General features: G+C 39.2%; 1 protein-coding gene across 1 annotated transcript in view; it reads left to right on the top strand.

The window, feature by feature from the left end:
* Positions 1–25,797, top strand: part of C7 (complement C7) — a 44,771-nt gene that overhangs the window by 7,189 nt on the left and 11,785 nt on the right. Inside the window, exons 4-14 of the mRNA XM_037529641.2 lie at positions 1,287–1,428; positions 3,058–3,205; positions 4,650–4,788; positions 9,151–9,321; positions 10,716–10,959; positions 12,853–12,966; positions 16,821–16,987; positions 19,247–19,475; positions 21,837–22,008; positions 22,829–22,916; positions 24,481–24,613. Coding sequence (XP_037385538.1) covers positions 1,287–1,428; positions 3,058–3,205; positions 4,650–4,788; positions 9,151–9,321; positions 10,716–10,959; positions 12,853–12,966; positions 16,821–16,987; positions 19,247–19,475; positions 21,837–22,008; positions 22,829–22,916; positions 24,481–24,613 — 1,747 coding nt within the window. The remainder of the gene's footprint in view (positions 1–1,286; positions 1,429–3,057; positions 3,206–4,649; positions 4,789–9,150; positions 9,322–10,715; positions 10,960–12,852; positions 12,967–16,820; positions 16,988–19,246; positions 19,476–21,836; positions 22,009–22,828; positions 22,917–24,480; positions 24,614–25,797) is intronic.

Raw genomic sequence — 25,797 nt, 5'->3', positions numbered from 1 at the left:
GAAAATAAATTCAACACTGGTTTATATATAAGGTGCTCCATATTGGCTTTTGCTCAAGGTTTAAAGTCCCAGGAATCTCAATTTTTGTTCTTTCCCATTAATAGGGAAAAGGTGAGCACAGGAAGAGGCTTAAAAGACACTTTTGATCACCACTGGGGAGGAAAAGGATTTTGTAGATCTTTCGGTTTAAACACTAGATACATGTCTTCATATTGATTAAATGAAATTTAGGACAGATGAGTTGTAAATTTCTCATTTGGTTTGATGATTTTCTCAATTTTTCCATACTTTCTTCTCCCCTCCCACTAGAGGTTTTTGCCTTAGATAATTGTCCCAGATCAGAGGTTAGTGATTTTGATAGTCTAAGTGAAATTTTGTTGTAGATACAGCTTCACTTTTGGGGTATTTAGGCTTCTGTGTGGTCAATTTAACCACCATATTAGCATATTTCTCTCTCTGGATTGTTTTTTCTTGCCTTGCCTTCCTGAAGAAGACTTTAAGGTTCAGTGTGTATCAATTGCCAACACTTTTCTAAAGGTTTCTCCAGCTCTTTCTCCATCTTCCTTCCTTGAAACTTTACTCTCTCCCAAGCAAAATCCATTTCATCTTCTCTAATTAGCTATTGTATGCTCTGAGAAAAACATTAGTCATTCTATATTGTTAGTCATTATATTAATCATTCTATATTTGTTTAGGTATCTATAGTTAACTCAGGTTAATTTCTTAAAGATTCACTAAATTTCTTTCATTGTTCACATATATAGAATTAAAAATATGTTGTTGGGAGCACTTGATACATAAAACCCCAAGTTCACTGGACTCAAGGACAAGTGTATCTGTGGGTTCATTGATTTTGGAGGTTTTTTGTTTTTGTTTTTTTAAAGTGATGTTCCGGAAATGGCTTTATTTATTTTTATTTTTAGTTTGTGTGTGTGTAGAAGAACTAGGGTGCAGGCCAGCGATGTGGGGGTGAGAGGATTCACCAGAGACAGAGTGGGGAGCAGAACAGGTGGATTGACTGAACTACACTGCTGGGGGGAGCAGCAGATGAGACAGGAGAGGTCTGCTGTGCCATGTGGGTTAGTTCCCCGGCCAGGGATGGAATTCATGCCCCAGTGGCTGGCCATAGCTTCATAGTGCTGGGACTTTAACCCCTGCTCCACCAGGGAGGCCCCAGAGAAATTTCTTAAACTTTATTTCCCCAAGTATATTAATTTTCCTTGGATTTTATTTCTCATGTAAAGAAAATCTGAGTTACTGAAAAGCACTACCTGTTTTGTATTTAGACTCGCAGGCGGTCAGTCGCTGTTTATGGGCAGTATGGGGGCCATGCTTGTGTTGGAAGTGCTTTTGAAACACAGTCATGTAAACCTGTACGTGGTTGTCCAATAGAAGAAGGATGTGGAGACCGTTTCAGATGTTTTTCAGGTATTTGTTTCTGTATGTCTGGCATAGAGAGTGTGAATTCAAATGCATTTTGGCTATCTTGCTTAGTATTCATTTGTTGAATTTTACTGGATGTATATTGTCTGTACCTTAATTTTACTCAAATATCAGTAGGATTTTTAAAAAGATTTATTGGGCCTCCCTCATGGTGCAGCGGTTGAGCGCTGGGTTGCGAAGCTGCCCGCGGCCTCTGCGGCGCCGGTTCGATCCCCAGCTGCTCCCCGGCCACCGGAGGAGGGTCCCACATGGCGCGCAGACCTCTCCTGCCGCCCACTGCTCCCCTCAGCAGTGTACTTCGGTCCTTCTGCCTGCTCTGCTCCCCGCTCTGGCTCTGGTGAATTCTCTCACCCTCCCGCGCTTCTGACTGTACCCAGTGCTTGTATAAATAAATAAATATATCTAAAAAAAAAAAAAAAAAGAAAAGAAAAAGATTTATTTATGCATACAAGAACTGGGATGTAGACCAGAGGTGCGAGGGTGAGAGGCTTCACCAGAAAGAGTGGGGAGCAGAACCGGCAGATCCACTGAAATACACTGCTGAGTGCAGCAGCGGGATAGGCAGGAGAGGTCTGCCGCACTTTGTGGGTTGCTCCCTGGCTGGGGATCAAACTCGTGCTGCAGTGGCTGGCAATAGGTTGACTGTGCTGTCTTTAACCCCTGTGCCACCAGGGAGGCCCTTATCTGTAGGATTTTTTATTGTACATCAATCACACACTCAGCTATCATTCTCTCAAATGCAAGGCAAGATGTCTGCATTTGAGGGGGGGGGATGGACAGACTGACTTATTTTTCCTATTTGTACCCTCACCATTTTTATTCACATTTGTACCCCAATATCTGGAAGAGTATCTTGCGCAGTAGATATTAAAGAAATGTTGAGGATTTTAACCTTTAGTCTAGTTCCCATGCTCTCAAAGCTTATACATCTAAATCACAAAGGCAGGACTTTTGCCACTTGACCAGTATTATAGAGAAGAAATGGAAAGTTGAAAAAAAAAAATTGAAAGTTGAAGGGCAAGAGGCCATCTGTTTTCCCAGTGGCTTGCATGGTATGAATTTTGGAGGATTCAGATAAGTTGATGATTATGGGTAAGAATCTGGAATTTGAATTTAGGTTCCATTTTGAATTTTGTGTCTAGCTGAGGTCAGAAACAATTTTTTTAAAAAGATTTATTTATTTATGCTTATAAGAGCTGGGGTATAGGCCAGAGTTGTGGGGGGGGGGGTTAGAGGATTCACCAGAGACGGTGTGGAGCAGTACAGATGGATGGACTGAAATATGCTGCTGAAGGGAGCCGCAGACCAGACAGGAGCAGACTGCTGTGCCATGTGGGTAGCTCCCTGGCCAGAGATCAAACTCTGCTGCAGTGGCTGAGGATATTTTCATAGTACTGGGTCTTAACCCCTTGAACCACCAGGTAGGTCCCAGAAACAATTTTGTATATTTCAAAATGAGGGCCAAAATATTCCTTGGACACACTGAGGATTTAGCTCAACCTCACTTTACAGTATCAGTGCAGTGTGGGACCGAGGTGGGAAGGGGAAACCTTTTTGATTCTGAGCACTGTTCCCCTTCTCTAATTTTTGTGTGGTGGCTTTTCTTGAGTTCAGGTCAGTGCATTAGCAAATCTTTGGTTTGCAATGGAGATTCTGACTGTGAAGAAGATAGTGCTGATGAAGACAAATGTGAGGACTTAGAAAGTATTCTTTCCTGTGACATCGACAAACCTCCTCCCAATATAGAACTTACTGGAAATGGGTAAGGTGCTGGGCAGTCTCCCATCCATGTTGATGAGGTATGGTTTTTAATTTTGCTTTGTGTATTTTTTTCTAGTTTGGTAAGTGTAATAACATATCACCTAACAGCCAAATAATTGACTCAGAGTTCCACATCCTGAAACACTTTTTAAGATTCATATCTGCATACCTGCGTGTTTATATGTAATACACATGTTTGTATTTGGTAAAATTTAAAGTGATCAATTGTCCCTGGAATGACAGTTTTGGTATTAAAATTCTTGCATCTAGAGAAACCCCTCAGTCTTGGGGGTGGCTGCCCAATGAGGGGTGTGGTGGTGGGACAGAGAGAGAGAGAGGGGGAGAGAGAGAGAGAGAGAAGGAGAGAAAGACTCAGTTACATGGGTTTAAACTAGCTGGAAATTTTTGTTTCCAAGTGCAGTTGGGAAAATCTTATTTGCCTTTTCAAAGAGAATTCTAAGAAACTTTTAAAGGTCACCTGACCAAAGGTTGTAAGGCTTTAAAATAATATATTTTAAGTGATAGATGTCATTTTTCTATAACATTTTAAAGTTCATTAACAGAGAAATGGTAAAATGACTCTAAAGAGTATACTGCCTGTTGTGCCCAAGATCAGCAGACTCGGCGAGCATAGCCTCCAAGAATCCAAAGACAGCTGATGCAAACGCAAAAGGGAGTTTATTACGGGCTCGAGACCGGGCCTCGACACGCACCGATGCAACGGCAGAGGTCGAGAGCCCCGAACAGAGGAAGCAGGGGTATCTTATTGGGTCGCGAGTGACGCGAACTTTGCAAGAAGCTGGCAATTACTCATTGGCTACTACAAAGGCATTTTGGCGCGCGCGGTTAGTTTCAAACTGATTGGACGGTTAGAGATGCTGTCCCATTTATGGATAGGACTGCCCTCATTGGTGGTCTGCTTTTTCGTCACCAAGTAGAGTGAGGGTTGTGACTGCTGAAACTATCTCCGGAATGCGGCTGGACAAGGACTAACATAGCAAGGTGGAGGATATACAAAATGGCGAAACCTCGGCTAAGCTTGGTTCCACACTGCCCACCTTACTAAGAGACAATTTGAAAATTTAATAAGAGAGCTCTCTGTTTTCAAGAGTGATCTTAATTGCATTGGTTTTATCTATAGATTCTAGTCAAACTAGCTGTTGGCATAGCTGCAAAAGGACTTTGTGTTTCCCCAAAACGTTCATAGCCTGAAATGGTGTTGACTTTTCCCAACACCCTGTTGTAACTTTCCCAGACAGGGGAAGTTGGATAATGTATGGTGTGCGTTATGATGCTGTTCTCTTTATCTGAACATTCTTAAAGAGATGCCTAACTAATGCATTTGAAAACTTTCTAGAGTTCTCTAATGATGCCTTTTTCAGCAAGTGCTAGTTCTGGTTTTTAACTGCCTTTTGTTCTTCCCTTATTCCATTTTTAAAAAACAGTTACAATGCACTCACTGGCAAGTTCAGGAGCAGAGTCATCAACACTAAAAGCTTTGGTGGTCAATGCAGAAAGGTGTTTAGTGGGGATGGAAAACACTTCTACAGACTGAGTGGAAATATCCTCTCCTACACATTTCAGGTACCTTATTACACTCATCTGATTTATTTCTAACCTGCGAATTATTTCCAGCAATTATTTATATGATATTGATTTTTTTATTATTTGTTGAACATTTTCTTGTTGCCTGAATGTGGGTAAATCTTATAAATGTTTTACATGGTCTTAAAATGTACACTCATTTTTTAACCCTGAAGTACTGATAATAATGCTTTCAGACTTGTGTCATTGAAGTGGAAATATCTTTATGCCTCAATTTCAACTCCATCTTCCAAGTGGGCCCAGAACTTGTGAGCGGTAAAACTCAAGGCCCTGGCTGTGGCCGGTCACAATCATCTTCCCACAGCCAGTGTGACTTCACTTAAAAAAGCATTTCTAATTGGGCCTCCCCTGGTGGTGCAGCGGTTGAGCGCTGGGTTGCGAGGCTGCCTGCAGCCTCTGCAGGGCCAGTTTGATCCCTGGCGTGAGGCGAGGGTCCCACATGGCGTGCAGACCTCTCCTGCCACCCGCTGCTCCCCTCAGCAGTGTACTTTGTCAGTTTGCCTGCTCTGTTCCCTGCTCTGGCTCTGGTGAGTTCTCTCACCCTCCCGCGCTTCTGACTGTACCCAGGGCTTGTGTGAATAAATAAATAAATCTAAAAAAAAAAAAAAAAGACAGTCTAAAAAAAAGGCATTTCTAATTGATGGTGGTAAGATGATTTCCACTTGTGAAATATTTCATGCTCACAAGTATGTGAATAGCATAGACATATGGTTTTGATGAAAATAAAGCAAACATTTATATATGCTCTTCACCTCAACATTAAGATGGAGGACACTGCCAGTGACTGGTAAGGCTCCATCTAACCCACTCTGATCACATCTCTCCCCCACTCCCCAGGAAAACAGGATCTTATATTTTTGTATTAATTATTTCCTTTTTTTGGGGTAAAGATTTATTTATTTATGCATACAAGAACTGGGGTACAGGCCAGAGGTGTGGGGGGATGAGAGGATCACCAGAGACAGAGTGGGGAACAGAACAGGCAGACTGACTGAAATACACTGCTGAGGGAAGCAGCAGACGAGACAGGAGAGGTCTGCTACGCCATGTGGGTGGCTCCCTGGCCAGGGATCGAACTCATGCTGCAGAGGCTGCGGATAGCTCCATAGGTTGCGTCTTAACCCCTGCACCACCAGGGAGGCCCAATTAGATAAAGTTTATCTTGGATAAACTTTGATTGTATCATTAATTTATGCCCCACTGGTGTAGTTTGTGTTCCACTCCTTGCCAATAATCAGTGTTGCCTGACTTCTAAATTTTGCTTGTGGTCTCAAGGTGTCCTCTGACTCCTGGCTTCTGCTTCTTGCATGCTATTTCATCTTATACTTCTAAACTCATCCTGTTCCCTGATTTCCACATAAAATGTATTACTATGAAATGTGCTAAACTTAGGGGATGTTCCTAAAGATTTAGAGAAATATAAAGGAGAGGGAGAGATTTTTTTGTGGCAGTGGTGCAAAAGCATTCAACAAAACAGTTGGCATTTTCATCTTAAAACATTGTCTTTCCACAGCTTCAACAAAATGAAATTTCTAGTTTCATCCTATTTCAGTGTGTTTTGCTCTCCTCTTCCAAGATCTTTCCTCCCTTCTTTCCAGAACTCTCAAAATTTCCAGTTCACCGCTCCTCATTTATTACTCCCAAATTTATAAACCAAAACTATTTGGTTCAGACAGAAGAAACTTTTGTTTCCCAAAACTAACCCTCTCCAGAGAGCAGCTTTGATTATAAATGGCAAATTCACCATCTTCTAATTTACAATAAAACAAGTTATATTTAAGAATTCTTGAATTATGAGAATGCAAAGAGAAATTTATCTTAAAAATAATTGTAGTCATCAATTTTTTGAATGTCTACTGTGCATCTGCTCTATTTTAAGCAATTTGTATAGGTTTAATCCTCACAATATATTTGAAAGGTAAGTAGTATTTTACTATCTCATACATGTAGAAGTCAAAGATTTTAGCTGATTTGCTCCAAGACAGCAAGTCAATTAATGGTAGAGTTTGGAGCAGTTAGACTTCACTGTCTTTATTTTTCCACTCTATTTACAATATATTTTACAATATATTGTTTTAACTTGTTCTAAATTCTATATGGTGAATAATATGGTCATAATTTAACCTTTGGTCAGAAGGGAGGATATGAGCTAGACATCTAGAGATATTTCCCCCCCTCCTATTTGTAGGAGAATGTGTTGATAATTCCTTCATAATTACAAGGGTAAGAATTGCAGATAAAAATTTTGGGGGGGTCAAATTTAGGAAGTTAAAGAACAGAGAAAATAATAAGGAAGAGAATTTCTGATGTAGTTGGAAGATAGACCTGCTGTAAATCTGCAACTTCTGAAGAAGGAAAATTTAATAACAGCATCATCCTGATATTCATTATCTGCAGCTTGGCTTAGTTTTTGAATTGACATCTGAAATGCCTTTCCAGTTATCAAACCTGAAGGTGTTTGTGGATGTTAAGGAAAATTATAGCTTGTTACTGAATGAAGGACAGAGATGTTTTGAAGATCCAACGTGAGGGAAGCAAGGTGGAAGAATAGGCAGTGAGTCAATCATTGAAGTGCTAAATCCTGATGCAGATATAGATGTGGAGAATATCCTCCCTAGCCCATACACGCTGACCTAGGACCACTGGGGATTCAGCTATCTATGTGGTAAAAGGTGACTCTTGACTTGTTGGAATATAAACATTAATGAACACAAAACAGAATCAATGTTCCTTAAAGTCACAGGTTTGTTTATCAAAATTGTCATTTGTTCATGGCAAAGCTAGCTTCTTACTGAGTAAGTTACTTACTTTGATACCATGTGAATTTTCTGTTTTTGGATATTTTTCATCCACCAGAAAACTTTGTAACATAAGCACATTCCTGCTCCCTGGGGGCTTTGGGATGGTGCACTTGGCTAAAAGACAGTTGTGTTTATTTTCAACATGTAATGAGTTGCAGATGGGAGTGAATAAAGATTAGGGTAGAGAAAAATGAGTAACTTCCTGAAGCCTCCTATATTTGATTTCGAAGACACTTCATTATATATTTTGAAGAGAGACTCTATGTGCACATCAAATGAGTAACACAAATATATCCGAAAGGCAATTTTAACGAATGCTTAGTTATCTGTGTCTCAGATGCCTCTGTTGGTATGAGTCCAAATATTTGAGATTTCGAAGTTTACTTTGTTTATCAGGAATAGCTTGAATCAGTGATCAAAAGAGCTAACATATATTAAGAGGCCTTTATATACTAAGCTCTGTTTCAAGTGAATTAAACAGATATTTGTTTTTCTTGTAATAACCCAAGAAGGTTACTATCATCTCTATTTTATAGTTGAAAAACTATAACAAATAAATGTTAAATACCCACCTTCATAAAGGTAGTGGATGACAAACATGGCATCAGAACCCTAGAAGTGTGACTATAGAGCTCTTATAGTCCACTAGACTTGGGCAGAAAATTAGAATATGTATAATTACTGACAAGAATGAGCCCAGTAGGGGAAGAAAAATTGAAGCTACAAGAGAGGGAACAGTCAATCAACTTAATACGTCCTTTGAATAGGGTGTCCTTTTTTAGAAAAAGTGTGTGTGCTCACTTCATCTCCCTTATTTCTACTAGATGCTTCCATATTAATATTACTTGTCAGCTTTCTGAGGATATTTTATGTTAACTCTTGATCTATGATAAACTAAAGGATAAACAACATTATTGTCTCTTCCCTGAATGCTAAAGTCATCACTTCCCAATTAACCACATATGACAATTCTGTTGTCTGTTTTAACATTCTTTTGGGATGACTTTTTCGTCATCATTTAGCAGAGGAACAAATTCAAGTTTTAGCATTTGTTCATGTCAAAAAAAATTAGAAAGTTAAACCCACTGTTGGATCATCTGGAACATTCTAAAGAAAAATCTACACTATCCAGTTGCTTCATCATCTTTATATCACCATCATCTGCTGTCCTTTGTTACATAAATGTAAGGGCCAAGTTGTTTGTAGTTTTCTGTCAGTGTATCTTTGTTAATTTGCTCACTTCTGAGCTAAATATTGGCATTAAAGCAAAATGGAAGATATTTGTATTAAATGTATTTTGTGAATCATCTGGGATTGCTTTACTGATTCCATGTCACCTGTTCAATAAAGAATAACTTTTAAATTAATTCTTTTTTACTCACATAGGCCTGGTCTTAAAAATTCATAACTGTTTTGTGTCAATAAAAAGCTTTTTTTTTTTAAAAAATAAAGTATCTTTTCTAAAAGATCTGTGACAAGATTCTTTGTTATATTGAAGGTCTTAATTTGGTCATAGTACAATATTTCATTTTCTTTGTAGGTGAAAATAAATAATGATTTTAATTATGAATTTTACAACAGTAGTTGGTCTTATGTAAAGCAAACATCGACAGATTATAGTTCATCTAGAAGCAAAAGCTCCCTTTTTAGTTCTTCACACTCTTCTTCAAAGAGTCATACTTCAAATACCAATGAAATCCATAAAACAAAGGTTAGTATGAAATATTAATTCACTTTCCCATATTTACTGGTTTAAGTATGTTTAACTTTAGCAAAAAGGTATTCACCAAAAGGATCAATTCTTATTTTTTAAAATTAAGGCAATAGTATCTTATATTTTTTCAAAGCATAGTTCTTTTTGATAGTATTTTTATATTTTCAATTCTCATTAAAGTATTTTTATTTGAAAATCTAGTTAAAACTGTTCTAAATTTCTAATTCATGATTGCTAATGCTACTATTTTAAAAATTATATGTAATTAAAAAATCCAATTAACATGTGCTTCCAAAACACTAACATTAAACTCTTTTTTTAGAAGGTATATGAAACTTACTTCCTTTGATTGCATAGTTATAAATCAGAAAAAAACTTGATTGTCTCTTAATTGCTGTATTATGCTATTAATAATTTATCTAAAAAAATAAGTTACATGAAATGAAAAGATTTTAAAGTATTTTATTACTTTTGAGATCCCATATCTTCATCTGAAGAAGGTAAACTTATTTTTAGATACTTGGTTGTTTTGAAAACTAAAACTTTCATCGTAGGCAAACTGAACATCATTCACCATCCTCATATCCTTGTCTCATTCCCAAAGCCAGTAACTTGATTAATAAATCACACAAGGGAGGTATAAAGAATATTGGTTTTATTTCTTTTATGACTAAGAAGCTGAATATGAAAATGTAAGCTGTGAAAACATTTGTTGTTACCATATTATATTGTTCACATAAATGAAGATTTGGTATGAGATAGATATAGGTTTTGGACATCATTAAAATATGCTTAAGAAATTTTTAAAAGACCTCATTGTAATGTGGTTTAAGTTGTAAATATTCCAGTATAGGAGATATATGGCCACCCTACCTATAAATCAGACTCAGATGAGGATCGCAGGGTCACATTATTTCATATACTAATTGTGACATTATTTAATTCATGAAGTTGATTCTTTTTTTCTAGTTGGAGGGCATAGCGACTTAGTTTTGACGAGATTGAATGCGTTCAGGGTTATAAGGCCATAGATCTTGGTTTTGAAATTTAAAAGGCATATGTAAAAGAAATTCCCATGACATCACTCAGATATTATTACTATTCGAAATTCCAAAAATGCCTTAGATTGTGTCAAGTGGCTAGTAAGCTCAGAAGAGACTTTATCATACAACAAAATTTTTTCATTTTAACATTTTTAAAATTAATGAATTAATTTAAACAATTTTAATTAAATGAATTTTTTTAATTAACTAATTTTTTTTTTCATTTAAAAAACTCATGTATTGCCAGCTGATTGGAGGTGGCAGTTGATGGAAATGTTGGCTAGGGAATTATTTTCATTGTCTTTTTATATGCAACCTCAAATTCCCTTTCCTTTTTCTTTTTTCCAGAGTTATCAATTGTTGGTTGTTCAGAACAATGTTGAAGTGGCTCAGTTTAGGAATAACAATCCGGAACTTTTGCAACTTGCTGAGCCATTCTGGAAGGAGCTCTCCTACCTTCCCTCTCTATATGACTATAGTGCCTACCGAAGATTAATTGACCAGTATGGGACACATTATCTGCAGTCTGGGTCCTTAGGAGGAGAATACAAAGTTCTATTTTATCTGGACTCAGAAAAACTCAAACAACATGGTAGAGTATCAAAAAATTATTATATGGAAGCACTGTAGGGATTTTAATGGGGAAAACATGCAGTTAACTTAAACTTTAGAACTTTAAAATATGAAAAGTAGAGATTAAACTGCAAAGGAGTACAATATTGCAAGAATCCGCTATATACACTATGCAAAATCTCACAAGCTAGCCTGCTGTTTTAGGTCGGACCCAGGAATGTGAGTTAAGCCACTGTCATTACTGATTACCTCCAGAGAGTGTTGATTGGATCGTAGAATACATTTTTTTAAAAAGATTTATCCATTTATGCATACAAGAGCTGGGGTACAGGACAGAAGTATGGGGATTCACCAGAGACAGAGTGGGGAACAGAGCAGGCAGATTGACCGTACACTGCTGAGGGGAGCAGCGGGCGAGTCAGGAGAGGTCTGCTGCGCCATGTGGGTAGCTCCTTGGCCCGGGATCGAACTCATGCTGTCGTGGCTGTGGATAGCTTCATAGGTTGCATCTTAACCCCTTGTGCCATCAGGGAGGCCCTGGATTTTAGAATACTTTTAAACTTTTCCTTTTTCTTACATTAAATAATGTTTATTGAGGAAAACTAATGAAGAATTTATTGATACAGAAGAAATTAAAATTTTTAAAAAGAAGTATTTTATTTACCTTTGTTCTTTACTAGTCTACTCCTTTACTACTCAAACTCTCAACCTTGATGCCCACACTTTCTTCTGTATTCCAAATCACCTATTCAGCTTGTTTCTTTTCAGTCAAGACTCCTTACAAATCTGGAGAGGTTCTGATATGAAATTCAGGGGAGATTTTGTAGTCTTTTGGGTAAACTTTTGTGTTAATATACACCTGTTTCCCTTGGTTAATTTTTCCATTGGGGTTAATTTTCACCAATAAGAATTGATGAAATTTGAACATTTTGAACATCACGGGTTGGAAATAAATGCACACGTACAGGTTTTTATGGCAACACCAGAAGCAATATTTCTTTGGGAAATCAATTTAGCAAGTGACTTGATCTAAACTCAGTTTAACTGCCCTTTATAAAAAATTTTAGCACTTAAAAGAAATGGACAGGACATTTTAAAGCTTTTCAAGTTGGTAGGAGTATTTTTTGTGTAAATCTTTTATGCTAGAGCAGTTCTGTTCTTCCTAAAAATTTTTAATTTAAATAAAATTAGGTTAAAGCTTCTGGGATGTAAGGTTTCTTTAAGAAACATTGAGAGTGTTAAAATATAGCTAGTAAAATTATTTGAAAAAATATATTTTCATATCTCCTTTTTAAAAATGCATGGCTAAATTCCGTTTGATAATGAGTAGAGGCTATCACCGTAGAAGGGTATGAGTCATATAACGGAAATGTTAGGAACCAGAGAGGTGTTAAAGCTGAGGAGATTGAAGCAGTAGAACAAGTGTTTTAAGAATAAGTTACAGTAGAACAAGAACCTAGATTTTGGGGTTTCCAGTAGGTAGTCTGGAGGCCACTACACTCCTACTTTTAATTGTTTGCTTTATGTCTGAGAAGCTGACTGCCTCTGGCTGAAAGATATCACTCTTTAAGATGTTCAATTTCTTCTTCCTCCACTGTCTCCTGTGGAACTCTCCTCTCTTCCTCTCTGGCCAAAGCTAAAAGATGCTTAAATTAGCTGAACCATTTGTTCCAACCCTAAATTTTTACTTTACGCTTATTATCTATTATTTTACTCAGTAACAAAAATGCAATATCCCTTTTTCTGATCCCTGATACTTCCAGGGCACCTGAAAGTGTATGCATCATATGACTCTTGATTAGATTGCCACAGCAGTAGAGAGCAGCCTCTTATACCCACTCTCACACCTGACTGTCTTGAAGGAGTTCTTCCACAAATGTGGAAATTAAGCACCTTATAATTTTTCCTCCAGGTCTCAGTTCAATAGATGAGCAGAAATGTGATTCTTCAAGTTTCGATTTTTTTATTGTTTCATCCTCAAGCCAATCATGTGGGGATCTGAAAGATGCCTTAAAATCCACTTCAGGTAAATGAGAACAGTGTGTGTGGGGGAGGGTGGGGGATGTGTGGGGGAGGGAGAGGGTCACTCTCTATTATAAGCTTCTTGTCCATCCTCGTCTGATTAATGCCTGGCCTTGAAGAACTTCATGGATATTCTATTTTGTGTCTTTGATATATTTGTGGGGTTTTGTTGGTTTTTTTTTTTTTCCTCTGATCTCTCTTTCATATGCCATGGCAGTGAGACATCATGCAGTGTGGAAGTTTGCTGGGTGTCTCCTGTGTAATATAAATATGTCCTCCATGACATTTATATTACAGACTTCCTCCCCTGTGAATAAGCTTGCCAAACAAGCCTAGGAAAGTGACACTAAAAGGTGAAAGCTCAGGGACACCCTATGACATGGAGGCTTAGTGCACTTTAAAGCTTTTGAGTATGTTGGTGGTGCTAGAGAGGATAGGAAAGGCGTTGTGCTGTCTTTGAGTGACTGAAGAAGGGATTGGAAGGATAAGCTGATTTAGTTTTTTCTGCAATGCCATGTAAAGGAGTTAGAATTTCTTCCTGATGACAAGCGATGCTATTAAAGGATTTAACACAGAGAGTGATGAAATGAAAAATTGCACAGGTAAAGTTGGGCAGAAAAAAGAGGGAATGAAAAGGAATAATCTAATAGGATAAGAACCAGAAAAATCAGTAACGTGGAAAATAATGAGGAGGAGAAATCAACATAGAGAAATGCCAGGGGAAAGTTAAGAGGAGGACAGTCTCTTGATTGGATTTTAAGACTTAAATGCCTTAAAATGAAGAGATTCTTATTGTGGTAGGAAGGGAAGCCATATTGCAATGCATAGCAGGAGGCCATGGGTAAAGTATTAGAGCTAAAGTTCTCCCGGATGGTGGACTAGGATGGAGGATGGTTGGTGCTTTGGTGGTGGGTGTGGTGTGGTAACATACATCTAAAGAGGTGTGAACCTATACACCTAAATCATATACACTGTTATAAAACAATGTGACCTGAAATGTATAATAAAAAGATGAAATTGAAAAAAAAGTTCTCCTGGGTGACAGCTGAAATTGGGATGAAGGTGAATACTGACTTGAGGAGATGGGGATTTGGAGAACATTAGTAGATGAATGCAGGAAGGAAGAAGAGAGGGTAGTAAAATCAGGTCGCGTTACTTGTTCACCTATTTTACTCATCAACTATTTATGGGGCCATTAGTATGTGTCAGGAATTGTTCTAAGCACTGGGGATACAGCAGTGAATATCCTAGAGACAGTGTCTGTTTTCACGGAGCTCACATGAAAGGAAGAGGAAAAATTTTGCATAAGATGGAAATATAATGATCTGGAAACATATGTGGAGGTGGGAGCTTTGGGAAGAAGTTGACATCAGTTGTCAACTGAGCTGTCGACTGGGAGGTGTTTACTGATTTTATTTTGTATTTAACAAATACATAGCACTTGCCATATATCCAGGACTATTGTGAGTGATTTACAAAAATTAATCAGTATACTCCCCCAACCAAAGAGTTAGATATTATTTATATTCCCATTTTGTAGGCAGGGACATTGAGGTTGCCCAAGATCACACATAACCAGATCACACAGGCACCAGATTCAAATCTGCCTTCACTGTCTGGGCTCTTCACTGTCGCATCAGGCTGATTGTCTCAGGGAAGAGGCCTCCCAGGGTGTGGGAAAGAGCAATCCCAGGGTGTGGGGAGGGAGGCTACGGATCTAGAAAGCAATATAAAAATGGATATATTAGAACTTTTTTTTTTATTAACAGGTATGCCACTTAAGGCAAGGATTTCCTTTTTTAAAAAGATTTATTTTATTCATTTATGCATACAAGAACTGGGATGTAGGCCAGGGGTGAGGGCGTGAGAGGACTCACCAGAGACAGGGTGGGGAGCAGAACAGGCAGTTTTACTGAAATACACTGCTGAGGGGAGCGACTTAACCCCTAGGCCACCAGGGAGGATCCACTTAAGGTTAAGGATTTTCAAACTTTTGTAGGCATGAGAATTACCTCGGGGAACCTGCTGAAATGCTGGTTTCAAGGCTTATTCTCTTGCAGATCTTAATTGGGGCCCAGAAATCTGTATTCACTCCAGGTGATTCTGATTCACATAGTGAAGGGACTGAACTTTGTGGTATAGTGCATTGAAAGGGCGACTATTTGTTTTTGTTTTTTTTTTTAAAGATTTATTTATTTATACAAGTACTGGGTACAGTGAAGCGTGGGAGGGTGAGAGAATTCACCAGAGCCAGAACGGGGAGCAGAACAGGCAGACTGATGAAATACGCTGCTGAGGGGAGCAGCAGGCGGCAGGAGAGGTCTGCGTGCCATGTGGGACCCTCACCCGCAGCCGGGGATTGAACTGGTGCTGCCCAGGCTGTGGGCAGCTTCGCAACCCAGCGCTCAACCACTATGCCACGGGGGAGGCCCCAGGGCGACTATTTGTATATTAAAAACATAACTAATAATGAGGATGAGAAAGCATGCAGGCCACTTACTATTTAAAAATCAGGTTTTAATAATTTCTGATAACAAAAGTACAATTTTAAAATTTTATGTACTTGTTATGAAATTATAAAAAATTTTTTGAAAAGCAATTGAAAATCATCCCAAATCTAATCTGCAAATTAGAAATTTCTAGCATGTCCTGTGTAAAAATCAATTACAGATGGAGATAAAAATATTAAGAGGCACATAAATGCATAAAAGGATTCAAGTAGTATTCAAACTTTTTAGAACATTTTTGATGTGTTAATGTATGCGTGCACATTAATAGGGTTTTTTGGTTTATTGTTAGTATTCCAGGTGCAATGTACTATTTTTCCTCCAACATTTTATTTTGAAAATTTTCAAATATAAGGAAAAAAGATAGAACATAGTATTAAACACTCAACACTTACTTTATAAATGTAACAATTACTATTTTGCTATTTTCCTATATATACTTACATGTAATATTCACTAGCAATTATAAATATTACATCATGTATCTTCTATGAAGCAAGACATTTCCATTTGTAGCACAATCCTCACTACACCAAGAACATGAATACGATGAAGAATAATTCCCTAATGATTGTATTTTTCTTTTAATAGAAATGCTTTTAGGTTCACAGCACCATCAAACAAAAAGCACAAAGTTCCCATATACTTTGGTCCCACATAGGCAGCCTCTTCCACGATCCGCATCTAGTGCCATGGTGGTAATTTGCTTATAATTGACGAACATACACTGACACATTATTCTCACTCACAGTGCCTAGTCTATTATTATTTTTTAAATATTTTATTTATTTATTATTGCATAGAAGAACTGGGGTATAGGCCAGAGTTGTGGCGGGGGTGGGGGGGGCCCTGAAAGGATTTACCAGAGACAGAGTGGGGAGAAGAACAGGCGGATTGACTGTAATACATTGCTAAGGGGAGCAGCGGGCAAGACAGGAGAGGGCCGTGTGGGTCGGCTCTTTAGCCAGGACAGAACCCAGGAGGGCCATAACAATGGTTGTGCTGAGATTTAACCCCTAAGCCACCAGGAAGGCCCCACAGTCCCTACTTTATATTGAGGTTTACTCTTCGTGTTGTATGTTCTAGGGATTTGGACAAATGTTTAATGACATTATCATACAAAGCATGAGAACAGCTTCACTGCCCTCAAAATCTTTTATGCTTTACTAATTCATTCCACGCCCACCCTGGCAATCACTGGTCTTCTTACTGCCTCCATAATTTTACTTTTTTCAGAGTGTTGTACAGCTGGATGTTTATGTTTAACGCTTTGTAGACTTTTTGCTTTTATATTCTCACTTTGATTTTGTTTGTGCATTTGACTTTTTCATTTGATTTTTTCCTTGTGTAGGAACTCAGAACAATGTGTTGCGAGGACACCCTTTTGTCAGTGGGGGACGTGCAGACTTAGTGTCTGGTCTGAGTTACTTGGATTTGAACAATCCTGCTGGAAACAGACAGCGATATTCTTCGTGGGCAAGATCTGTGACTGATCTTCCTCAAGTCATAAAACAAAAAGTAAGTGGTGCTCTCTTTCAGGCAGCAGAAGGCAGTTGTGTTTATTTGCATTGGGAAAATGTGATTAAATCAAGGTGGTTAAACAGAGAAGGCTGTAATTAGCATTTTTTGTATCCCAATTATGTTTTGTATGGTAAAATGAATGCATATAATAATAATAAGAAACAGAGATTCATTATGTTGTATGTCCATATTTTAGTTGTAAAGGTTAAATGTCTTATAATTCCTAAGAGAAATTAATGACAAAATTTGCCTATTAATAGACAAAAACATAATTTGATTGTTTTCTTTGGCTCCTAATTCAGAGTTACCAGTTCTTGCAAGAGGAATGTATTCAGGCATACCTGCTGCTACATCTGACAGGTCACCTTTATTCCGGTGCTCTGGCTTGTAGACTCCTAGATTCATGTAAATGAAGATAGAACCAATTTGGCTGAAAGAATTTTAGGATGTTTTATACAGTCAGTTTTTGTAGTACAACATATGTGTTCCTAAAGATAGGAGAGTTAGGTGGGATTGCATAGTAAGTCCACAGTGCTTATGGAAACAGTGGAGTTAGTGATACAACACTCTAAAACCTGATCTATTAGAGCCATTAAAAAAAAAAAGGGATAGGCACCCATAAAAACAACAGCACAGCTTTCTAGAGGCTAAATCGTTAAGAAATGTATACATACTACAATAAATGTAGCACAGTTCCTAGAGAAGCAACATAAAACTTGCTGGGTGGTAGTAGGGTTATGGCTTGTGAACTATTGTGAAGTAAGAAGAAGAGAACAATCAGAAATGACAGGCAATTGTAACACCAGAGGGAATGGGTGTAGTTTATTACACAGGCAGTGAACTAGGTGGATGTTTGAGGTGGGTGCCTGGTGTGTGTTTTCTGCATCTCTAAGCAGCTTGGTTCGGCACTGTCCACTTTTCTGTATTCACCTGGTGTTTCCTGTGGGTGAAGTTCTACATATAAGAAAACATAAAATTTGCAATGTGCTCATATTGTTCCCTAATATTCAAGTCAATGAAATAAATTCATATTTTCAAAACAAATGCTACAGCAGAACTGATTCTAAGATCTATTCCCTGCTGTGGGAGCCAAGCAGTGTGCCAGGTGAAACTTGACTTTCAGAGATTAAGAAACAGGAACATATAGCATACTCTCAAAATTTACAATAACTTAAGTATCCTCCTAATACCATATAGCACCCACTTTTCTCCAATTAAGGGGCAGAGCAGAGAGGTGGTTTTTCCTGGGCAATCTTGAAGTGTTATTACCCATTAATATTCAAAGAGGCCTATTTTCATAGTTAGTATCCCATTTAAGTCCTTAAAAATCCTAAGTCATTGATTACAGAACACCAGACATTTCATTCTCAACTATGTACTTTCCCATATAGGACTGTAAGTGTTGTAGCTGTACTCAGTTGATAAGAGGGGCTGGGAAGGAACAGAGACAAAAAAGGATACTGTACAGGTACACCTGCAATGCCACCCGGTTTAGAAGTATGTGGGCAGAGATAGAGAGAAATGGACAGACGCTCTGATTTCATCTCCATCCTCCTGGTAGAGTGCTGCTAGCAGCCAGTTCCCAATGATTTTCTCAAAAGCCAGCTTTTCCTGACTTTGGGCTCAGTGACGACATGGCGGTAGCCTGAAATAACCATGGAGAGAGTAGTTAAAGTGCAGAAATGGACAATTGCTACACATCAGAGACATTTTGTTCCCAGGGAGCAGGTTGTTAAAGCTTAACCAGCGCATCTGTGGTCCTGAAGTTGCTTTTCTTTGGACATATCCAACACTGAGCAATAATGCCTACCTGTTTTAAATTTCTCCAGGGAGAGAGAGTCCTGGTCTCCACTACAGAGTCTTATAACATCTCTCAGAGTCAGGAAATTTAATCTTAAATCTAATTGTACTTGCTCCATTGCTGTGATTTAAGTGCATTTCCTTTCCTCTGTGCTCTGCTGGGGTAGAAATGTATTGTCTTTAAAATAATCTCTCAATAACTGGAAAATGAATATCCTATTGGTTTTTCGATTTTTATGCATGCACACAAACTATAAAAAATATGGTCCTAATTTTCTCTCGGTTTATTTTGCAAAGAAAGTGAATTGCTTTTTCTTTTTATTTGAGCAAGAAACAATTGGAATTAACATGAGTAGCTTTTGATTTTCTTTTCATGGGGATTGAGCCTAAACACAAATAGAAGAGTATTCTCACCTAAATCTCTCATTAGTGTCTGTGATGTCTTTGTCTTTCTAGCTGGCACCTTTGTATGAGCTAGTAAAGGAGGTGCCCTGTGCCTCCGTGAAAAGGCTGTACCTAAAACGGGCTCTTGAGGAGTATTTGGATGAATATGATCCGTGCCACTGCCAACCTTGTCAAAATGGTGGCATGGTCATCGTTGAGGGGACCCAGTGCCAGTGCCATTGTAAGCCATACACATTTGGGGTGGCCTGTGAAAAAGGAGTCCTTGTGGGGGATCAAGCAGGTGAGTGTGCTGTATTTTCTCTTGTTACTCTGGACACAAGGAGATGGGAATTATTCTCCCCCTCCGGTTTCTTTGATGGAGAGGCGAAAGTCTCTTTAGGCATTTGAAGTTAGTATCTCTCTTCCTATTCTACCCCTGGATTATAGCTACAGGGATCACAGGCCCACGGCTGTCTCTCTTTTCCCGTGTGAATTAATAGATCCACTTAGCATCTGTCCATATTCCCTATTAGAGTTGTTTTCTGCCTCAAATAGCTCTGTCCATCTATAGTCCTTTCATTTTTTTTTTTTAAAGACTTATTTATTTATGCATACAAGAGCTGGGGTACAGGCCAGAGATGAGTGTGTGGATGTGTGTGTGTGGATGTGTGTGTGTGTGTGTGTGTGTGAGAGAGAGAGAGAGAGAGAGAGAAAGGATTCACCAGAGACAGAGTGAGGAGCAGAACAGAGAGACTGACTGAAATACACTGCTGAGGGGAGCAGCGGGTCAGTCAGGAGAGGTCTGCTGCACCATGTGGGTAGCTCCCTGGCTGGCCGGGAATCAAACTTGTGCTGCAGAGACTGCAGATTGCTTCATAGTGCGGTGCTTAACCCTTGCAACACCAGAGAGGCCCTCTCTTTAGTTCTTTTGTCGTAACAAAGGTCTATAAAACTTGTGTCACCTAGCCTTTGTGAGGGTAAGCTCTTTGAAACACCTCTAGTTCTAGTTTGTATTATATACCATTAATTATTCACAGATAATGGATAAATCTCTGCTGTGTTACTCAACAGTGTTCTTGGTGCTTTTCACACTTAGTGCAGCCAACAGGATGTTGACTTTGATTAAGCAAAATATGAGACAATTTATGTATATTTGTTTTTATATTTATTTACATGTCTATTTTCTAGAAAGCTCTTTTTTTTTTTTTTTTTTGGTGGGACCCTCACTGGTGGCCGGGGATCAAACTGGCGCTGCAGAGGCTGCAGGCAGCCTCGCAACCCAGCGCTCAACCACTGTGCCACCAGGGGAGGCCCAAGCTCATTTCTAAAGAATAAAACTTAATTCCTAGAGCCTGATACAGGGTTTGATTCATAAAATCACTAACAAAGGAACAAATTCATGGCTAAACCATGGTTGCTTATAGACAAGCACCATGAAGGCATCTTTGCCTCCAGCTTCGCCCCAATTGCCTGTCCTGATGAATGGAATCCCACCACTGTGATTCATGCCTCCGTGGCTTTGATTTCCAGTTATTTGATAAAAATGGAAGCTCCCCCTACTGGTGAGGAATGAGGTAGCAACCACAATATATAAAACTTATTACCCAGTATAATTACTCAGGGGTGACATCATTAACTCAATTTCTAATTATGACACAGCAAGAAAGATCATGGGAGAATATTACACAATTAAGTTTAGTTTTGGTAGCATGTGATTCTAAGCAGTAGGTTGGAATGGGTGGAGAGAGCTATGGGTGACCGTAGACATAGCTGAGGAGCGTAGCCACACCAATCTATTATGTTATGAGGAAGTAACACTTCGGGGGAATGGCTTCTGAGATCAGTTTCTAAGCAGTAAAGCAAAATGCTTAGAATAGGGTGCAAGTTCTGTCTTGCTTCCTCTAGGGAACATGAAAGAGGAAACTTATGAAACCTTACTGGGTTGCAGAAGGTGGTCAGGGTGGGTTGAAGAGGCCCCTGTAGATTGGAGAAAGATGTTGGCAGGAGGTGACAGCATTCCTCCTACTTACACATTTCCTAGTTTTTGTACAGAGCCAGCCTGGACTTGGCAGCCTGGCTGCCTGCTAGATTATGTTCTTCTCATGCCCAATGACTGCTCTAACAACAGGGACTTACTTGTTTTATTAAGAGGTTGTGCGGTGATAAAAAGAGCCTGGACTCAGCCATTAGCATGGGTCTCAGTTTGAATGTGGCTCTTGGCGACCATTCCAGTATTGGGCATGACATTTCTCCCTTTTGTCTCAGATTGCACACCAATGAAATGAAAATGGTAACAGACCTCCTGCCCACCTGGATTCATTTTCCTGAGGTGTAAACCCTTGGGAGTGGGTTGGAGAGAAGAAAGGGGGTGTGGGATGTGTGAAAGAGCGATATCCCCTGCATGAATGTGCTTTGCAAAAGTTGTCAAAGAATAACAAACATAAGCTATTAGCGCAAGACCTTTGCTACTGCCACCTTCATGTGGGCAATCTTAGTATGTAGAGACATTCTGGCAACAGTGAAAGACCTCAGTGAGTAGAGTGAAGTAATGACTCCCCAGATTGTGTCCTTCCCCAAACACCACATAAGCAGGAAGCATAGCACCGAGCTCCAAACCTTGCTCTTCAAGTGCTGTCTTACCCAGCTCTCTCTCACCTTACAGGTGGGGTCGATGGAGGCTGGACTTGCTGGTCTTCTTGGGGCCCCTGTGTTCAAGGGAAGAAAATGAGGACCCGAGAATGCAATAACCCGCCTCCTAGTAGGGGCGGGAAGTCATGCATTGGAGAAAGATCAGAAAACAGGCCCTGTGATGATGAAGAGCTGGAGCATTTCCGGTAATGGAGACCAGACTTCCTGGAAGAGGCCAGGAACCCAGGGCCTTTGTCACAGTGGAGCACATGGCTGCTGCTGTTGAGAGATTTACAAATGGCAATTTTTATCAGCAACTGCTTTGCCCTTTAGCACTGGCTCAATTGAAGGAGGGAGGCGTGCTGAGACCAACTTACACTTGTGAGACTCAAGATCTCCTGACCAAAATGTTGGGGGACCTGGAGGCTGAGGGGGCTGAGCTGCAGCTGTGGCTGCCAGCCTATCTCCCACCTGCTTGCTGTGTGGCCTTGGACCAGTTACTTGCCACCCCTCTAAAATTAGGATGATGGCACTAGGCAAAACGATACTAGAATGTTGTCAGAATTACAAGTTAGTCATGCAAAATAATCAGGGTCCAGCACACAGTAAGCATTTGATAATAGTTGTATTACTTTTTCAGATCTGTTATTCCCTCTTACTTATGTTTTGTTTTAAGCACGAAGCCAGTCACTTGAGATACTCTTTTGACTCAGTCCAATTCTTTGACACCAACTTTTTGGGGGGTCAGGACCTACAAAAGTTATCTCAAAAAATGGCTAGTTGATGAATCATTCTCCTGGGTCAGAATTCTTTATGCTGCACCCCAGTGTTTTACACTGATTGGGGATGGGCAGAAAGTTTCAGTAAAATAATTGGAAGTTCACGTGAGTTGACGAACAGTGTTGGATGCTTGTGTATCTGCTAGATACATGGGGACGTGGGATGCCTTTTTCCTGGCTTTTGGTGCAAAATGTCTTTTAAATTGTGCAAGTCCATCTCATTAATTATGTTTCCTCTTCCCTTCAGATTGCTTGAACCACATTGTTTTCCTTTGACTTTGGTCCCAACAGAATTCTGTCCAACACCTCCTGCTTTAAAGGATGGATTTGTCCAAGTGAGTTATGAATGATTTTTTTGCCCTTGACATGTACTTTTTGCTTCATGGTCTCTCTACTGATGTCATAATCTATTTCCTCTTCCCCAATGAAATAGTACTAAAAATATTTTATGTGTCCATTTTAGTTTTAGTGGTGAGGGTTTTAGTTTGTGACTCTTCTTTGGCCCAAAGTGGTTAAAATTCTGCATAAGACAGTATATCTTCTGCAGGAAGGGAAATCAATGATACCTCCCAATGGATTAGAAATGTAGTTATGCTGGAGGGCTGCTAGACCTTTCCATTCTAGCACTAAAATAAAAGAATCTATGAGCAAGTTCTCCCACATAGAGAAGTATCCCTGTTCTTGCCAATGAAAGAAGTCTTTATTTATTGTTCATAAATATGGGATTTGGGGTGAAATATTTAGGGTCATCCAGGAAGCTATTAAGTCATTATACATTTTTCTCATTTAGGGAGGAACACAAATCATCTGCCACTTGTCATTTGGGGAATTTTCTTGGCTTCAGGGTCATATTAATTCATGCTTTTCTCACTCTCTGTGATGATGAGACTTTGACCTCAAGTCCAAGTGACATGTCTTCATAGCTCATAGGAGATATTGCCCATCAAGACTCTATGCTTCTAGCCTGGCTTCTTCCACAAAGGGCTTTACCTCTTAAATTCCAGGTCTTTAAACATACACTCACAGAGAGTTTGCCTAAGTGTCCCCAACTTTAGGTATTGATGGAAGAAGTGTGTGTGTGTGGAGAGAGAGAGAGAGAGTGAATGAGAACAAACCTAGTATATTCAACACAAATACTGTCCCACTAACTGCAGTCACCCCATTCCATGCTGTTCCTCATGGAAGCATGTGCTTGGGGAATGAGAGACCAGATCAACATGATAACTCCCTCCAGGCTCAGACTTCAGATTCCTCCTTGCTGCACCCATGAAGCTTGTCTCCTGTCATTACAGGCTAATGAAATATCCTTGAATCTGTCCTAGCTCAAGGAGCACTTCCCTTACAGGATGAAGTCAGCGAGTGTAGTGGGAGAAGAGAACATTATGCTTCCCCTAAAAGTCATCAGTGAGAAACAAATTTCCTGAACATACTGAGAGGATCTGAACATTTCTGCTCATTTGGTCGTATTTATAAATCAGTGGTATTTATCATGTGAAATTGCCAATGCCATAACACCTTACTCTGAAGGACATATTCAAAATCTGATAGCAAATGTCCTTGTCCTGAAGGCAAAAGGGAAATAAGTTACTTGGACAGTGTCCACTAAAGTGATTATAGTAAAATGCTTAGTACAGTCCCTGGGTTTTTGAGGGTCAATCAATAAATTACAATGCACTGATATTAATGACTATTTCAATTAATGGTGGTGCCAGCGTTGCCACCTTGGACTATACAGGGAAAGTGTTTTTAACGATAGTTTTCTAAATCAGTTGTTTGAATACATGTTGCCTGATTAATTAAAAGATGGCATGACCTATAGGTCCAATATATATATATAAGAAACATTTTGTTAATGCAAAATAGACAGACCCTTCCACTCTCTCTTTTATTTCCATCTAGGATGAAGGTGACATGTTTCCTGTTGGGAAAAACATAATATATACTTGCAATGAAGGATACTATCTTGTTGGAGACCCTGTTGCTAGATGTGGAAATGATTTACAGTGGCTTGTTGGGGAGATGCACTGTCAGAGTGAGTAGCACTGGTTGCAGTATAGAATTTAAGATGAACGGACAATGTAGAGAGAGAGAATGGAGAGAAATAGCTGCTCACCTGCACGTCCCATGTTTTTCACTAGCTCCCCCCACCTTTTTTGAAAGGCTCATGTGATTATGTCCAGGTTGCAGGAGTGCCTTGAAAACATGTTCAACATTCTAGAGTTGATAATGTTCCCATGAAGTGAGCCACATTTTTATTGCAAGTCTAAAGCTTCTGGTACAAATTAGAATAGGACAGAGAGCTCAGTTCAAGCTTGCATCATCAGGATATTTTTCAGAGTTCAATTACTGGAGGGTACTCCAGTCAATCTACTTAAATATTGAGTCATATTCTGTCCAGATGTTGGCATCTGAGTAAATTCTTCTGCATGTTTGTCACCCTGATATCTCTCTCTCTCATCCATCTCCATTGTACTGGAATAGAAGTTCACTCAGCAGATGAGTGGCTAGACAGGACCTTAGGGATATGTCTGTGCTGTGCCAGTGGTCATTGCTATGAGGAAAGCTTCAGCACACATCACATTTTTTTTTCTCTTGGGTTTACCCCTGTTGAAGTCAGAGGGTAGATAGACATTTAGACTTAGATGCTGTCAGTCTTCCAAGGGGTTGTAGAAGCTTCCAGGCAGAATCTGAGAAGTCTGGATGCTGGATCACCTACACTTGATATCTTCTAGCTTTTAAAAAGTGCAGCCATACTGCTGAGTGTGTAGTGATATCTTACTTTATAATTTGTATTTTTGTATTTGTACTTTTCCTGGTCACTAATGGTGTTAATCCTGCTTTAATATATCTATTGGCCTTTTGGATTCTCCATGGTGAATTGGCTGTCCAATCCTTAGCCTGTTTTTTTTTTTATTGGTTTTTCTGTCACTTTCTTTACTGATTTGCAGGATTTCTCCCTCTTTCTCTTTGTCCCCCCCCCCGATTCCCCTTTGCCTGTCCTCCTGGAGCTCTTGCTGAACTTACTGAAATAAAATAGAAATAGTCATTGGCCAAGGGTAAATGTTTATTAAGAGTAATAAGGCCAAAAGTGAGATACTTCTGCTGGAAAGGCTTCTTTTCCTTGATTGTGAAACCACCAATAAAAAATTGCCTCACCTTTTGTTAATCTAAACATGTCTGTTTTTAAAATCTGTGTAAGGAATTTTAGGGTAGCAG

This window comes from Talpa occidentalis, unplaced genomic scaffold (genome assembly GCF_014898055.3).
Source record: "Talpa occidentalis isolate TD23 unplaced genomic scaffold, MPIMG_talOcc4v2.1 talOcc4.6, whole genome shotgun sequence".
Classification (NCBI taxonomy): Eukaryota; Metazoa; Chordata; class Mammalia; order Eulipotyphla; family Talpidae; genus Talpa; species Talpa occidentalis.
Note: the sequence above shows the minus strand (reverse complement) of the source record. Positions and strands in the feature narration are given on the sequence as shown.